Genomic DNA, 17,452 nt, shown 5'->3' with positions numbered 1-17,452 from the left:
GGTGACAGGCAAATTGCCTCCATTCACAGGGGTCAAGTAACTCTGTATATTTGTGATGGACAATGAAGGATTTAGTTCCATACAATTTTATCTGTGTAGCAAGAGAGGTTCAGGTTGCATCGCCGACTGATATTTTTGTCATATTTATTGAACCAGAGAGCTCAAATGTGAAATCAGTTTTGAAGTCTGTTTGAAATAGTGCATTTGACAGGGGGAAACAGAGAGAGCGTGCTACGAAGGAGAGCATCACAGCAGTGTTAGACTTGATTTGATCACGCAATCTTCCACAGTGATTGGATTTGGGAGGTAATGTCGCTCCAGACGTTTGAATTTTAAATAGCAGATGTTTTGCTGCGATACAGGAAGGAGGGAAGTAGGAACATCAAACGATGGCAGCGGTTCATGAAAAAAACAAGATGTGTCGCTTGGACCACAAATGTCAGCTTCACTTCAGTACGTTCCAGCACAGTTATATATTAGATATATTTCACAAATATTGTTATTGCGGAGGGAGGCAGTCGGCTCTCATATTTGTGTAATTACTAGTCTGTATAAAAGTTGGATATGACGACTAATCTCTGGAGACAAATACGCGTGAACTTTTACCAGAGGGGACGCTGTTCCTTTAAGAGGATTAGTGATCTGTCTATCAGTCATGTTGCGTTAAACTAATGTTTGAAATGGCCCCTCATCAGGGCCAGAAGACGCCTCCTCACTCCGCAGAATCAAAATAAATAAATGTTTATGTGCCTCGCTGGAAAAGGATGATTTGGAATGCTTTCCTTATCATTCATGCCTGTTTTCCTCTCCTGTGCCATTACCTCTGCCTTGAGCGGGAGCTAGAGATCACACACATAAACCCAGAGAGAGCTCTCACACGCAAACACACATTTCAGACCTTATTTTACAAGCAGAGTTCTCCGGTTGTTTTTCTCTTCCACCCTGTAGCGTTGTCTTATCTTTACTCCAGCTATAGCCTGAAATCAGTTAAGTGATTTTCTACAGTCTTAAAATAAGCACTAATTTTCTTTGATCCCTGCATCACAAGCACTAATAGCTGGGTATAGATGGTGGCATGTTGGAATGCATTTTACGATTTAAACGGCGAATGTGTAATCTGCGGCTCTCTCTAATTTGTTTGCCTTCGTGATTTATGGACACGGGGGATAGATAAAGAGGGAGAGGACACGAGCATGGTGGGAAGGAGGATGCTGGGTCAGGAGAAGTGTGTTACTTACGACCCCTCTTAAATCAGACAGATATAGGGGCCTCCATGGCAATGCACACTGGTTCGATAACACGGACAGGGGGCTAGGTGAGGCGATTAGCATTAAAAAGAGAGGGAGGGAGGGAGGGAGGAGGGAGGTAGGGAGGATGGCGTGATTGAAATGCTTCCTCTGCCTTTCCTTCATCTGCTCAAACAGCCCGGAGTTCCTTCCCCTATCAGCCCACATGAAAAATAAATCTGGGTTTCAGGTCACAATCCAGTCGATGCCAAGTCAATCCGCCATAATTGGTTGGCGTCACACAGTAGCGGGGCTGAAATCTATCGGGCAGTCGGGCTGGAGGAGGCCTAATTGGTGTCAGCTCAGGTTGCAGCTCTTCAGCAGCAGTACAGGTCTACCCTGCTGGCCCCTGTGCCACACCACTTTTAACAGCTTATTCCATTCTTTTCAAACTACTTTCACTTTGTTTTTTTTTCCTCCTCCCCCCCCCCCCTCCCCCCCTTTTTTTTCTTCTATTTTCCGCCACAAGAGAGAAGATGTTATGGATTGCAGCAGTTTTGGAATTAACTGCAATTATGTGATTACACAGAGGCACGTGGTGTTAGCAGTGGGATTCCTCTCATGTAGTCCAACGTTTTATCTGATGTCTATGTGTTCGAAGGTGGGGGTTTAGGCTGTACTCCCAATATCATTCAGGTGTTATCCAGGGTAGATCTGAATACATCAATTGCGATCACTAGAGCAAGTACACTAAAGTGTCTCTTATCTAACATACTGTACTTTGAGTACTGTAGCAACACCACAATACAGAACATGGCCCTAGAACACTAGTACAGTGTTTATACACAGGCAGATTTTATTGGTAATTGTAAAATGAAAATGACTTCAGATAGAGGTTTTGGTTTGTAGTAGATCAAATAAAAAGAAAGAATCATCCTCTCTGATGTAGAGTTGTTGTTTTTGTGATTGTGCCTTTGTTGTTTTGCTTCTGTTGTTTGTTGTTCATCCATGTCATGCTGAATTAAGCATATGACTAAATGACTCTGGTTTGTCAAAGTGACTCATAATGTAAATTGTGAACTCAGCATGTGGTGACAAGGTGTCAGCTGCACGGAGGGACATTAACATGACAGCAGCAATTACACTAAAATAATCACACAGAAATCAGCATACCCTGAATTAGCTCTGATTTTCATCAGTCAAATTTGCATTGTATTAATATAAGTGAAAACATTTTTTTTTTGTAGGTCATAAATAGTACATGTAAGTTTCTGATCCGTCCTGCTTCACCTGTGCAAATACTGCAGAGGTATTTGTCAAGGCAGTAAAAGTTAGCATAGTACAGCACAACACATATTCTAAAAACACCAAAACATTTTGTTGTGGTTGAAAATTCATTTTAGACAGAAATGTATTTTTTTTTACTGCAAAAAGAAAAGTATTAGAGATTTCCACATTACAAGTACACTTCAGCCTTGGAGCCTCATAGCCTTCGGCGTTCGCTATCTAGCCTGAGGACAGAAAAGAAGTCCTATTCATACCACAACGTCTATCATTAAGTCATGCCACAGCCACATCATCCTATCATAAGGAGCTACTTCAGGGGAGGCCTTCATTTGTTCTAGTTTCAAGGTATTGGAGATTGAGATGGAATATCAAGTACTGTTCTGGTTAGACGTACCATGAATGTTCATGCAGGGTCCACGGTAACGACAAACAAAACGGAAAATACTGTACATTTCAGAAACCTTCCCAAACCATTGTAATTTACCGGTAATTTTGGTAGTCTATGGGAACTTTGGACATTTTCAGAAATTGTTCTTAAAATACTACTCTGTAAATGTAAATGTTTCTGTCTTAAGAAAACAATGGTTTTAGAGACAGCATTATAGTAGCGAGTGAAGAAATAACTAAATAGACTTCATGATGTGTTCATTAATAGCAATATCAAGTGATACGCTTCATGGTATTATCTTTGCTGGAGAAGTGTATTGGTGCTGTATGTACAGTAATAGTATATATGGCTAAAATCAATCAAGTCCTCCTGCTCTGAGCTGAGTCCTTCTGCACCGAGGCTACGCCTCCTTGATGGGTGGTGGGTTGGTTGGTTGGTTGGTTGGTTGAGGACACGAGTCTAAAACCATCTAATCTAGTCTCTTGACACAGGATATATTTAGGAAATGTAATTTGTGATTTATTTGGTTATTCAGTTAAATTCCAGTAAACCACCAATGCTCTGAATGTTTCCAGGAAAGTCTAGAACATTCCAGTCTTTTGCAACCCTGAAGTAAAATAAAGATAGGTTTCAACCCCAGGTTGCGTTTACAGTAATCCATTTCAGTTGCATGTGCAGTTCCACAGTGCAGTCTTTGCTGCATAGTACTGTATGTGCCCTGGTCCTCGTAATGTCCTTGAATGTCAAAACCATGCATGATTCTCTTGTATATTTACCAAACTCCAAGCAGATGGATTAGTCTGACTGTTGTTTATGACTAAGGGAACAGTAATCATATGACTCAGATCATCCCTCTGTTTTCATACATTTCTCTGATTTCTCTTCTTTTCTGTCTTCAAATGCCCCCGGTGCACTGGCTCTGCGTGCCCTTTGACCCCTGCTCCCGACAGGGGACAGTAATTAGGTCTGATCTCTCCTGCAGGCTCTCTGCAGGATTAAATATTTCATCACCCCCCATTACTGCACTAAATGGAAGATCCCTGTGGCATTGAGATACACCCACTAAGAGCCAGACTGGAGATTTATTAATGACACGACAAGCACCTTATGATGGACTGTGGGTTAAAGGGTATGTGCAGTACACAAGGGGAAGTTTAATCACCTCAACTCTAAACATGGGGAACAATTCATCATCTGTTAGGTCATAAGAGGTTGCTTTGTGACTATGGTACTGAATCTGCAGCTAAGAATTTCTACTTTCTGTTTTAGTAATGAGAGCTGGGGGAAAAGGCCAGTGGAGGCAGTCCTCTTAATGTAGACTTATGTAATTTAATTAACTATATTTATATACCCTGCATTTTCTAGTCCTATTTCTATTCCCAGATAACCTTTTCATACTGCTCCAGACAAACGCAGAATGTATTACAGATTAGCAAATCTAAAGGTCAGATTAACATTAGTCAACAATCTTCACGGTTGGGTTGGCACATGTCCTGAACTAGCCATGTGATGCAAATAAGATGTCATTTATATTTCCAACATGTGTTCTTAGAATCTGTAAATGCATAATTTTTCTCCGGACATCTTTCACAAGTTAATTAACCAAACAGTATGTACTGAAGCGCTGCGAAGACAGGTCGCCCATGTCATGATCACATACTGTATGTAAACAAATAGAACTCCAAATGAGGAAACCTAAAAATGGAAATGAACAATAACCATTATAAAGACAACAAGAGATTAATTACAAGTGTGCTTTTAGGCTCTCCGTAATTTACTTCAGTTTCTTCGTAATATAAACCTGCCTGTAATTAACTTTCTACTTGCCATAGTTCCTTGATTAAAGGTGCACAGTGCACAGCACGCCAACAGACAACAGCGTCTCTTGTCAACATTCAATTAAACAAACGTGATTTCAAGTCTGTTACTTCTCTATCGCCGTGGTAATAAGATGTTGTTTGCAGTTTGAAACGTATCCCTTTGCAAATGAATGAAAACACAAGCCTCCAATCAAGGCTTGTTATTCTCCATCCATCCTTGCCTGGCCTGAACAGTCTCTCTGTCAGTTGGGAACTCAATAGATGTACCAGGTTGATGTGCAGTGAATACTAACGTCGGTGTTTATAAGACCGCCACTCTCTCTCCCTCCACCAAAGGGGACCGGTCAGAGACAGTGTCATCTCTGTGAGGAGCACAGAGGGCTGGGGGTTTTGATTGAACTAAACACAAGGCTCAGATAGAGAGGAAATGGAAAGAGCCGTTGACCTTTGAGAATTTTAAATAATGAAAGAGCAAAGAGAGTGCAGTCCTGTCTTTGGCATGGCTGGGCTTTATTTGTCTTGCATTGAGTAGAGAGAGAGACAGCCAGAGGTGTCAGGTTTGAGTGTGCTATACTGGGCCACTGTGTATTTGGCAGTTGTCTTCATCATGTGAAAGGGTGATAGTGTTAAGTGTCTTTGTGATCACACAAAAAAACATTGAATAGGGAACGTCAACTCGTCATCAACATTTTGTTCATACTAAAATACTAGTTAAATACTGAATAAGTACTATAGCCTATATGCCTGGGTTTCTTTATAAGGGATGGTTGATTATTACTAAATATGTCTTTATTCTGTAATTTTTGAATATCATATGGCACTAATCTGGACCCCTGTCTCCCGTCCCTGTGCAGTGCCTACCAGGTGGTAGTGGAGGAGGAACGGCCTCGCAGGGCCAGGGGCACGGCCGAGATCCTGCGCTGTTACCCCGTGCCCATCCACTTCCAGAACGCCACCCTGCTCAACTCCCAGTACTACTTCACCGCACAGTTCCCTGCGGCAGGCATCCAGGCCCCCCAGCCCTTCACTGTGGGGGACAACAAGACCTACAGCGGCTACTGGAACGCCCCGCTCCTGCCCCAGAAAAGCTACAGCATCTACTACCAGGCTGTCAGCACGGCCAATGGGGTGGGTGTCCCCACACTCGGGAGTGGTGGTAGTAGTAATGTGTAGAAGGGTGTAGCAGTAGTATTGTGTGGCATTTAGTGTAGAAAGGTGTAGTACTGTAGTAGTGTGTAGTATGCAGTTTGCAGAAGGGTGCAGAAGTAGCAGTGTGTAGTATGAAGGGTGTAGTACTGTAGTAGTGTATAGTATGTAGTGTATAGAAGGGTGTAGCAGTAGTAGTGTGTAGTATGTAGTGTGTAGAAGAGCGTAGTACTGTAGTAGTGTGGTTATACTGTAGCATATAGTATAGTACTATAGTACTAATAGTATAGTAGCTAGTAGTTCTGATGTGTGCTGTTCTGTGCTCCATCTCAAAAACTTGTGTGGCCTCTGCTGAAAGTATTTTGCACATGTACTTTATTTACTTTGAAGTGCACATCAAACAATCCTAAATACTATGTTGCCTTCAGACTGAGAGGTTGATTGACTCACTGGCTGACTGAAGGGACTACAGTGGCACACTAGAGAACCCTCAGTGCCCAAAAACTCCAGTTTACCCTGCCCTTTACACACACACGCGCACACACGCACGCACACACACACACACACAGAGACATCAGAAAGACAGACAGACAGGCAGCCTCTAATGGATGTGGCTGTACTCCAGCGGCCCTGTCTGCACTCTAATAGCCGGGTACAGGGCTTGGATGTGGAAGCAGAGCCCTTTGCCGTGACTCATTCTCCCCTGCATTACTGATCCTGTTTGCCTGCCTGCCTGCATGCCTGCCTGCCTGCCTGCCTGCCTGCCTGCTTGCCTGTCTGCCTTCTCCAATGGAGCTTCATGCCAAATGCCAGGGAGTCTTTGATCAGCGGCGTTCACGAGTGCAAGCCGCCCCGGTAGCGGGGAACTGTGGGAGGCAGGCAACACCAACAGGGTCGGAGCGATCGTTCAGAGTGCAGCCTCTGTCATCAAGTGGCACTTGGCCTGGCCTTCCCTCACAAAGCTAGGGGAGACAGTTCAATGGTGGCTTGAAGAGCTCTCTGATTGTGGTCCTGAATGAGAATAACCATAAACAGGCTCCTTCAGCATCTCCAGCACGTCTTTAAAGGGAATGAAAACAACATGTGTGGGAGGGGGCTGAATACAATTAAGAAAAGAGTGTCGTTTTCTCTTTGAGAAGAAAAGTACTTGGACCAAACTTTTTCCAGGGTGAATTGGAGTGCATGAGCTGGTTGAGTGGTCCCCTACATGAACAAAACAGTTATTAAAGAACATAATGTAGACAGATAGAAAACGTCTTCACTGTTATTCAGTTTGGACATCCAAAGAAAGCCCACACACACTCGATCCATTAAGCGGTCAACACTGTCAATGCATTTTTTTTTTCACTCACGTTTAATTGATTGCCTAATTGGTGCAGGAGCCATTTGTTTGTGCGTTTCAAAAGAAATTAGCACTTAGTGGACCAGGGTCCAACACATACACAGTATTTTGGTTTTGAATATTTAATGACTCATCATGCAGTCTCGTTATCGTAATGTGACATCTTTTAATGGACCTTACCTCTCAGTGAAAGGGATGAAAAGCCACAAGGCTGTGGATATCTTCTATACACGATATAGCCACGTGACGGTGTTTTTCAACCTCTTTATTTACTGTATGTTCTTCATGGCCTCCATCGTCCCCTCTTTTCTCTATTCCACATCTGACAATGAAGGGAGGTCATGTGCAGGGACACACAGTCCTCCTGTCTTTTGTGTTCTATTTCCTATTACCGCTGTGCTCTTTTCTCTGCCTACTGGGCTCTGCTCCTCGCCAGGCCTTTGTTGATAGAGGTACACATTCTCCGCCAACAGAGATTGCAGTAGTGGCACTCTGGTTTCGAGGCTGTAGAGGGTAGTGGCTTGTCTGGCAGGGCTGAAACTATCTCCCATTGTGGATTCAGAAAAAAAGCCGCAGTACGGCCGTTCTGGATCCCAGTTTCCAGTGTGTTGGCTGTCGGGTGTCTGGTCTCACTGTCACAGAGCTTTGATTTCTCCACAGTCACTGAACACCTACACCCAGAGGTCTCAGACAGATCTGTGTGCTGCTGGCTAGCAAATAAACACAAGCTGAGAACTCCTAATCTATGGTTGTCTTTCCCTCCCAGCAGCCAACTGGGCTTGGAATCACAGTCACTGAGTTTGACAGATGAAAGGGGACCAACTGGGGTGTCCTAGTATATAGTAGCCATGGATCCTATGTTAATTGCCATTGCATGCCTGTGTGTGTGCGTGCGTGCGTGCGTCGTGTGTGCACATTCATATCTGACCCTGTATTTCTTCTCTTCTCTCTTTGTCTTGTGTCACAGGAGACCAAAATCGACTGTGTTCGAGTGGCCACCAAAGGTAAGACCACACCAAGCAGCTTACGCATCTATCTAATTCTGAGTGGTCCATTTTGGACATTTTGTGCAAACAATGCTAAAGTAATGCAGTTCTATCTAACACATGTGCACATCTTTTGGAGCTAACAACATTAACCTTTTTTTTTTTAAATTCAAAACTCTCCCGTAAGATAAACAATTAGCGAAACACATGTGAGCCGGACATGCCGTCCACGTGTTCTGCCAGACTCGTCCGTAAACACTTTGTTATTCAGGTTGTCCGTGTTGCTCCAGACATTAAGGTGAAGCAGCTTAAGCACTATTGATCTGGGAGGATTGATATGGCCTGGGGGAGTCCTGGTCACACTCTGTTCCCTGCTGTGGGAGTGGGAGGCCCAGTATGGACACGCTCAGCTGGACGATAGATCTCTTTTTGAAGGAAGAGATCCTCATCTCCCCTTGATCACTAGATTGAAGGCTGGAATTATGTAAACAATGAGTTCAGATTGTATCGACGTATATTAGTAAATGCCGATAAACAGTAATGATGCATTGAAGTATAAGGATGGATAGTAAATATACATGTAACATTGTCAGGTCTAGGGCCATGCAGAGATCTAAAAGACTAATTGTATGAAAATGTTGCTCCTCTAACATGCAAAACAATGTGATAACCCTCTCTAATAATGGTTTTCGATCTCAATGTTGCATGGTGACTGAGATGTTTGTGTGGCTGATTTCAGCTTCAGTGTGGCCTCTGTCTCCTCTGCCTCTCTCTCTCTCTCTCTCTCTCTCTCTCTCTCTCTCTCTCTCTCTCTCTCTCTCTTCTCTCTCTCTCTCTGCTGCATGCTATCCTGGACCCGCTGCCTTTACTCAGCTGCCATACACGTGACCCAGCTCACAACACCGTACATCCGCGTCGCACCAGCGGCTGGTGACAACCAACTAACAGGTCAGACCCTTATCCCTCGACCCAGCCTGCCCATCACTGAGCACTCAGAAAGTCACTCTCTTCTGTACAGCTACAGTATTATACATTAGTCTAGCTACAAGGGGCAGGTTTGAAGTTTCTTTTGGGATAACTCTCTCTCTGTGTGTGTGTGTGTGTGTGTGTGTGTGTGTGTGTGTGTGTGTGTGTGTGCGCGTGCGCTTGCGCGTGTGCGTGTGAATGTGTGTGTATGTACAATACGTGTGATATCTGTGATGCATCTTCACAGTATACCGTACATGAAAGATTTGTTTGAGGTACGATTGTCATTTGATGTGTTGAAGTTGGTGATTTTTACGACAGCTAATCCCCTTTCATGAATATTTCTCATTATTTTCTTCAGATTTAGCGTTGGATACTATAGCTATCACAAGACTAAACACATGAAATGAAACTTCTCAACTGTTCATCACGTAGGTGTAGAGGCATCCATTTGCCGAATTTAAAATAATAGGCCTATGCACGGTTCTGTTGATTGTGACAACCACACGCTACATATGTTCATTAAGTCCCCTGATTACCTTGGTTAAAGTACTTAGCTGAAATAGAAAGCATTGACCTTGTCGGTCGCTGTGTACTAAAAAAAATCACAACTCAATCAAGTATTCTCTCTGTCTCAGTGTCTCTGTCAGAGTAGGTAGCACCATTTGATGTATGAGCCTAGCCTCATCAGATTGCCCTGCTGATGCTCCGTCAGTGTATCATCCTAGGGCTGATTGTGAATCCCTCAACCCAGTGTTGAATTCTTCCACTCTGACTTAAACACATATATTGTGTCGGTTATATAGAGGCCTTGATATTGGGCGTCAGTGCTGGAACAATACGTCAACTGCGTGCTTGGCTGGATATTCACTTTCTGATGAGGGAGAAAGTGGCACCAGTGGAGAGAAGAGATCCAGTCAAGCAGATTTTCTGACATAACAATTTGTCATTCTAAATGTAGCAGGTGACAGGGAATAATGTGTTTTCAGGTGGACAGTTAAGATTCCAGAAACGTCCTCCTCTCCTCCTCACGACGGTCTGTTATCAACAACCAGGAGAGAGCAGACATTGTTAAAACAAGCTGGCTTCCTTTTCACTCCGGCTATCTCCCCAGAGCTGATATTAAATGTTTTGGTTATTTCTGAGGTGTATTATCTCCAACCGCATTATCTTTCCTCCCAGCCTATACACGCCCAACGGTTTTTTTTTCCATAGTCCAAACACTCATTTGACCCAAACGTGATTAACCAAGGGTAAAGATGTTCTGTGCTTATCTCTCTCTGTACAGTGAAGTCCACAATGTGCTAATGTCCACCGTGAGTTATACACTGGCGCCAGAGAAGCGGTGTGTTAGGGTGTGGGGAATGTGGACAGTCACATGCTAGATTGATCCTTGTTGTGAGCATGCAGTGGCAAAGCCAGCGCTCTTTTATTTCATCTGAAGGCTTGTATTATTGGACATTCCTCGAAATCTAATTCACCCGTTATATTGGTGTAATGAAATTGACAATTTTCAGCAGTAAACAATTTGATAGCGATACTGTGATATCACTATATTGAGTATCAACCTTGCTCAGTGTTCTCCAGAATCCAATAGAACTTATTAGAGAATTTGAGGTATAATATTGGACGTGTGTGTGTGTGTGTGTGTGTGTGTGTGTGTGTGTGTGTGTGTGTGTGTGTGTGTGTGTGTGTGTGTGTGTGTACTGCATGTGTTCAGTCATGTCTAAGATATCTGATTATTATTATTATTATCTCTGTGTGGACTGTTTGTCCTGTTGTTGATGCAGGAGCGGCCACCCACAAGCCTGACGCGGTCGAACCAGAGAAACAGACTGACCACACCGTCAAAATAGCCGGGGTCATCGCTGGCATCCTCCTCTTCGTCATCATCTTCTTAGGAGTGGTACTCCTTATGAAGAAAAGGTAAGCATTGTTTTACACCATACATTTACTGTACAATATGACACATTTATACAAAGACACAGTTACACAGGCAGACAAACTGAATAAGATTTTTGTTAGAATGTTGAAATGCACTGAAGAGTTTTTTTTTCTAATTCGCACCGTTACTTCATGGTTCTAGAGAAGAGCGGCTTTTTGTCTCTCAGATACAAATTTTTCTCCCAGATACAAATTTTTCTCCCTCAAAACCGCTGCTGCATTGTCAGTGCAGTACTAAATAATTAATTTCATTATGTTGATACGCTCCATTAAGGCTGTTTGCAGCGATGAGATACAGTGTGACATGAAAAATTAATCAGTCTCCGTGACACCCTCAAACAAACGCACCAAGGTTCAATGACATTGGAATGGGAGTAGGGACATATTTTGGAGGCCTATGTTACGGAGAAACGGGGGGAGATAAGAAGGAATAAAATGATGAAAGGCTCAGAGAGAGGGACTAAGACCATCGTAGCTGCAGGCTAAGTTTACATTAGCCCCGGATCCCTATACCGGAGGAAGGCCTCTGTACCGTCTCACAGCAATCTGGGGAGCTAAAGCTCCGCAAATATCAAACCTCTTTTGTACACAGAGAGGCCTGAAATAACACAATGTCAGTTTCTTTAGGTTTGCCTTAGATTAGTCAGGTGTGCTCTAGGTTGCCTTATTCAATATCTCAGGCGAGGGGACAGCGAGAGGGAAAATGCCTTGACAACAGCAGGGAGCCCACTCTTCAATAAAAACTTTTATTGCGTGTACTTTTCCTCAATGTACCTTTCCGCTGTACATTACAGTTTGAAAATGTAACGTTAAGGTCACGGATGGAGGTTGAGTGGGAAGGTGTAGCTGCTTGGAAATATAATCAGAGGAACCTAATATACAGTATTCTATTTTTATTTGATTTATATCTACAGTAATATAGGTGTTTTCATTTCCTGTCGGAAGCCCTGTGAATGTTGTTCTCGGACCAGAGTGTGTGATCATCAGTACGCAGATAAGACACATGTAACTTAATTTGTGCCAATTTGCCTTAATCAAACGAGAGAGGTCGATGAATTAATTGGGTGTGTTTGGTCTAATTTACGGGTAATAGACTGAGAATCAGAATCGTGTTAATAAATTCCGACTTGTAATTTAGAACCTAAAAGGAATTTAGGACCTCAACCTCGGAGGTCAGAGGTGTTAATTTTCGTTACGTCTATAGACGTCTGTGTGAGAAAGATCTAATCCCAGTTTGGTTGTGTCTAGCAGACCTCAACTATGATTCGCTGAGTTGCCAAGGTGACCCGGTAGACAAGTATATTCACTGTATTGTAAGCATAGGGCCTATTCAGTAATGGTTAGATTACAGTTTCTACAGAGGCCCTATATATATGCATGACATAACTCCAAGCGATCACCTTGCCCTCACGATCACAAGTTACCGTTCACGTATGCCACCATATCTGGTTTTTGTTCATTTTTTTTACTCTTTTTTCAAAAAACATTAATATATTTTTACTTTTTCTTTCCTTTCATTCCATCTCCCCCCCTCCACTGCTTATGTCCTCCCACCACCACCCCACTCGGCAGAAGAACCTATCACTCCTACACTTACTACCTGTAAGTAACCACTTTGTGTAATCATGTTAGTGCCATGCTTCTCTTACCCACGCATTGACTGTTCCACGCATGACTAGAATCATGTCACTCCTCCTCTAGCACCGACCAGAGGGACTAGAATCTCTGATAGACAGCTGCTACTTCTACTTTCTTATACAGTTCCACATGATGATGAGGATATTTAGAGTATTCATAGTGTCGCCCTTTAAACCTCTGCAGACATACAGGCATTGCAGACAGACAGACAGACAGACAGACAGACAGACAGACAGACAGACAGACAGACAGACAGACAGACAGACAGGGATGTTACATGCATAGGCTATACTGTAGTTGTTACCACTTGAATCATATTCATTTGACTGTAGAAGCAGTATGCTGTTGATCAAATGATGAACTAAACTGACTTAATGATAGTTTGGCTCTAAAACATCTTGTGGGGAAAAAATGAACAAAATCAATAGAGCAAGTGCATTTTTTACTGAATGTGAATTTTCATGTTGTCTCCAATGATTTTCTTCCTGTTGGCTTGTCAAAGTCCGAATTTGAAATGCCTGTCATCATCGCCCGATCAATGCTCTTGTTTTAATGGGGATCTTGATAAGCTAGATCTAATATTTCATGAACAGTATTATGTTTAATTGGATATGTACTGAAAAAATACCAAATCTCAAAGCAGCCAACAATGTTGCTCTATTTTTGAGCTAGCTGGGATCCTTAAATGATTTGCATTGAACAGTGGGAATGAGCTGACAAAGGCCTTAATCCCCTTACCTGTCTGGCACCCATGGCATGTGAGCAGCCCCTCTACCTCTCCTTCTCTATAGCCCCGTCCCCTTCCCTCCATCCTACCCATCCTCCAATCCTCATCCCTCCATCCTCCTGTTCTCTCATGAAATGATCTGAGCTTTCATGTGTTATGTCCTTCGTCTTCTCATGCATGGTTTTGCCTATTGCACGTGAGATCTACCTTCCATTCAGTGGTGATAGCGGAGTTGTGTCTATGGCTGCCGTACCTGATGAGGCCAGTACTGTACATCACCACTCAAATATTGTTTTACTGTATGGGGCTCAGTTGGTAGAGCATCGGACTACAGCATCAACACCAAGGAGGGCTTTAATTCCCACTGGCTCCACATATACAAAAATAGTATGCACTTACTGTACTTAATGCACTTACTAATCTCTCTGGATAGAAGCATCTGCTTAGTGGCATCTATTATTATCTTATCTATAGATTACAGAATTGCTGAATTGCCACTGTAATATATAGATGTGTTGAGCATTATAAGACAATAGCCTTACACTTGTTTACCAATTCTGACTCCAAAATCCGTTTTCAAAATCTGCACAGCGCTACAGGAAAGAGGCTTACACTTCCCCGTGCTGTGGCTCACAGTCATTGTGACGGATGATAATCTGTCTTGCGATGACTGTGATCAGCGGACTACAATGAGAGCAGCTTCACTTCAAAGTACACACTCCCGAGTACACCTTGAAATAATAATGCACAACCTGTCAGTCAAACCGTACCGTAGCTTGGCTGTCTGGTGTATCAAGCTTAGATGGTGTAGAAGAATGGAAGCGTGAAGCTATGATCTTTTCCATGTAAACATACTGCAGCGGAGGAATATGGCGTCGGGCGGTTGGCGGAGAGGGCGTTGATGATACAGTGATGATGTTCCATAGTGCCGTAATTACTGTTTTTATGTTTCGCTGCAAAGCTTTCACTTCGGAGGGTTCTGGTGTTTATTTGAACCTTGTTGACTGGATCACGATCACAACAGCTCCAAGATTGATGGGAGTCCATTAATGTTTCCATGTGTTCATCAAACACCGTCGCAGCAGTAGAACAACATATGTGGTGCCAAGATATGCAGTTTAGGTATGTTGCCAAGGGTTGCACTACGAGTTCACACGTCAGACAACATCAGTCAACACTCAGTCATTAAGGATGCAGTTGCAAGTGTGATTAAATATGTGTCTGTGTGTGCGTACATGCGTGTGTGCGTGCGCGCGTGCAGTTCTTTAATCAACCAGAGACACTGTCTGGACTGTTAGTTGTGGTGGTGGTGGTAGTGGGGGTTGTGATTAGAGGGCAGGGACAGCGATAGGGTCCGTGGTCCCCAAGTGAATTTGAATGATCGAAGCAATCATCATGAACACTCTCATCACATTCTGACTGACTTGTCAGACAGGCCACGTTTCCCTTTTCTCATGTGTGAGTATTAGGATAGCCTTGATTTAAGAACTGTAGCCTCAGGATATGCTAAGACAGACATACATAGCCCTAGTACTTAAGCTGTTCCCTGGATATAAATGAGTGAGTGATTGACACATATATACGGTGCCTGGAGAATCCAGTAGACTTTGAAAGTCGTGCCCTGAGACGCATTGATGTACTGTAATGCAGAAGGAGGCTACTGGAACCGACTGTGTTGTCATGTCATCAATACCAAGGACACAAGTTAAGCCCTTATCACTAGGACTGTCAATGAGAACCCCACAAGGACAGCTTGACTATGCCAATATCCTGACAGAGAGACAGAGAAACGGAAAGAGAGAGAGAAGTAGACATGGTTTCCGGTGTGTGTTCTCACATGGAAGAGATGTTGGATGTTGAAAAACAGCTACTGCAACGTAAGTGTGTGGATAAACAGGGAAACAGGTCCTAGATGAGTCAGAGGAGGAGGGGGTTTGCTCTCCATGCCTTTGTCTGCTCTGTGGACATCATCCCTCATCACTACTGATGTCTCCTCCCGTCTCCGCCATGATGATCAATCATAAACATCGCCGTTATCATCTCCAGCCGGTTCATCACAACAGAGCAGAGAGCACAGGGCCCGTTAAAAACCGGAGCGTTTAACGAAATGTGCTGAGTTCACAAACACCTTCATTAAACCTTACAAGCCAGCCCGTACGCAGAGCAAGAATCATATTAATTGGTACAAGCGATTCACATTTGTTGCCCAGACGGACCCTGCATTCTGATGAGGGAGGAGGAGAGTGGAGCAAGTGTAGAACAACTGAGAGGGGGTGTTACTTTGGTCTTTTGTGATTTTTTTTCAAATGGGTGTTGTCGCTGCAGCATGAATGGCAGGTCATTTTATGGACCCTCACCCTTTGCTGTGACAGTATTCACTGTTCACTGGAGAATTACCTCACTATCTGAACTGGCTATATGGCACCTTGGCTGCTTACATTTATGAAAACAAAGACTCTATTATTGTGAGTTGCTGAAATGTCTAGTTTGGCAGTGCAGCCAGAAAATTACAGAATTCCCTGGTCAGCAGAAGAGACATGGCTAAGAAACTTAATTATGTTCTGTATGGTTTGGTACTGTATGGTGAATGTTATACAGAACAGGGTGATTTATCTGTCTTATATAACTCTCTCACTCCTCGTTCTCTCTCTCTCTCTCTCTTTCTCTCTCTCTCTCTTTCTCTCTCTCTCTCGTTCTCTCTCTCTCGTTCTCTCTCTCTCTCTCTCTCTCTTTGTCTCTCTTTCTCTCTCTCTCTCTCTCTCTCTCTCTCTCTCTCTCTCTCTCTCTCTCTCTCTCTCTCTCGTTCTCTGTCTCTCTGAATGGAAGTGCCATTATCAGCCAGCCTGTCTCTAAACAGCAGCTCAATCTTGTCTCCTTGGGTCTTTTCACATACCTCCTTCACTGCAATACTTGGAGACAGAGACAGAGACATGAACTGAACATGAAATGAACAGTGTTTTCAAGGCTGCTCTCAATGTTATTGTTTGCCAGTAAAGAACTGGATTTTTGGAGAACCAATGAGCCGTGCAGTTTAGCAGACTCACTGCCGGGGAATTGCGGGCATTGTGAACAACCCCTTACCACTACGGAGCTTTGAGTCAATGTTGTCCGTCGCTGTTGGGTGTCCATCATTTGATACATGCAGTGTGCAGTGGCCTAACACCCCCCCCCCACACACACACACACACACACACACACACACACGGACACACACACACACACACGGACACACTGACCCCAGGTCATAATGAATACTGCTTTGTCCCTGTGTCACAAGGTTTACACAGGTGAAGCCCCAGTGCTGAAACTAGGCCCACCACGCTGAGCGCCAGGTTTTTCTAGTAGTTGTTCTAGATGTTTCAGTAGCATCAGCTCCCCCAGATATTCTGACAGTACAACATCCCTACACCCTACAATGATGTTTGTTCTACCTCAGTCTGTGTAGAGTTAGGAGATGACTCGTATCTCAGATATACCAGCTGTTGAGTTCCACTGTAGGGGTACCTCTGATCATAGATAACTTACATAGGCTACTGTAGTTAGTTAGTGTATATATCTTTACTATCTACAGACAGCTGATCAACCGCCTTATACATGTTGATGGTGTGACATCCAGCAGTGTACTTAGAGATTCATTGTTTTATTGTGCAACTGCTCTACGTGGGAGGATGAATGAACAATTACAACATTATGCAGGAATTACGTGGCGTAGTGTCTCTCCGAGCTTAAGCGTCGCGTTAACTAGCCAGGAACATGATAAATGGTGACATTCATCAACACACACAAACCGGCCTACTGTAGGACATGTTCACACTGTGTCTCTTAGCACATCATACTCCCCATGTAATATAGCCATCTATCATTGCTTTTCCCTCTTACAAATGAGAGGAGGATGGCATGATGATTAATCTTCATATAACACCCACTGTGCCTAGCAAACATCCCCATACTGGTGTTTCTCAGTCAGACTGGCAACCCAGCA

The 17,452-nt window shown here is 43.5% G+C and overlaps 1 protein-coding gene across 1 annotated transcript in view; it reads left to right on the top strand.

The window, feature by feature from the left end:
- The window catches only part of LOC310819390 (receptor-type tyrosine-protein phosphatase mu), a gene marked incomplete at its 3' end in the record, with an annotated part of 90,471 nt that overhangs the window by 39,892 nt on the left and 33,127 nt on the right, over positions 1 to 17,452 (top strand). Inside the window, exons 11-14 of the mRNA XM_083690666.1 lie at positions 5,576 to 5,849; positions 8,177 to 8,213; positions 9,069 to 9,143; positions 10,952 to 11,087. Of these exons, the coding sequence (XP_083546792.1) occupies positions 5,576 to 5,849; positions 8,177 to 8,213; positions 9,069 to 9,143; positions 10,952 to 11,087 (522 nt within the window). The remainder of the gene's footprint in view (positions 1 to 5,575; positions 5,850 to 8,176; positions 8,214 to 9,068; positions 9,144 to 10,951; positions 11,088 to 17,452) is intronic.

This window comes from Argentina silus (assembly GCF_951799395.1).
Source record: "Argentina silus genome assembly, chromosome: 18".
Taxonomy (NCBI): Eukaryota; Metazoa; Chordata; class Actinopteri; order Argentiniformes; family Argentinidae; genus Argentina; species Argentina silus.
Note: the sequence above shows the minus strand (reverse complement) of the source record. Positions and strands in the feature narration are given on the sequence as shown.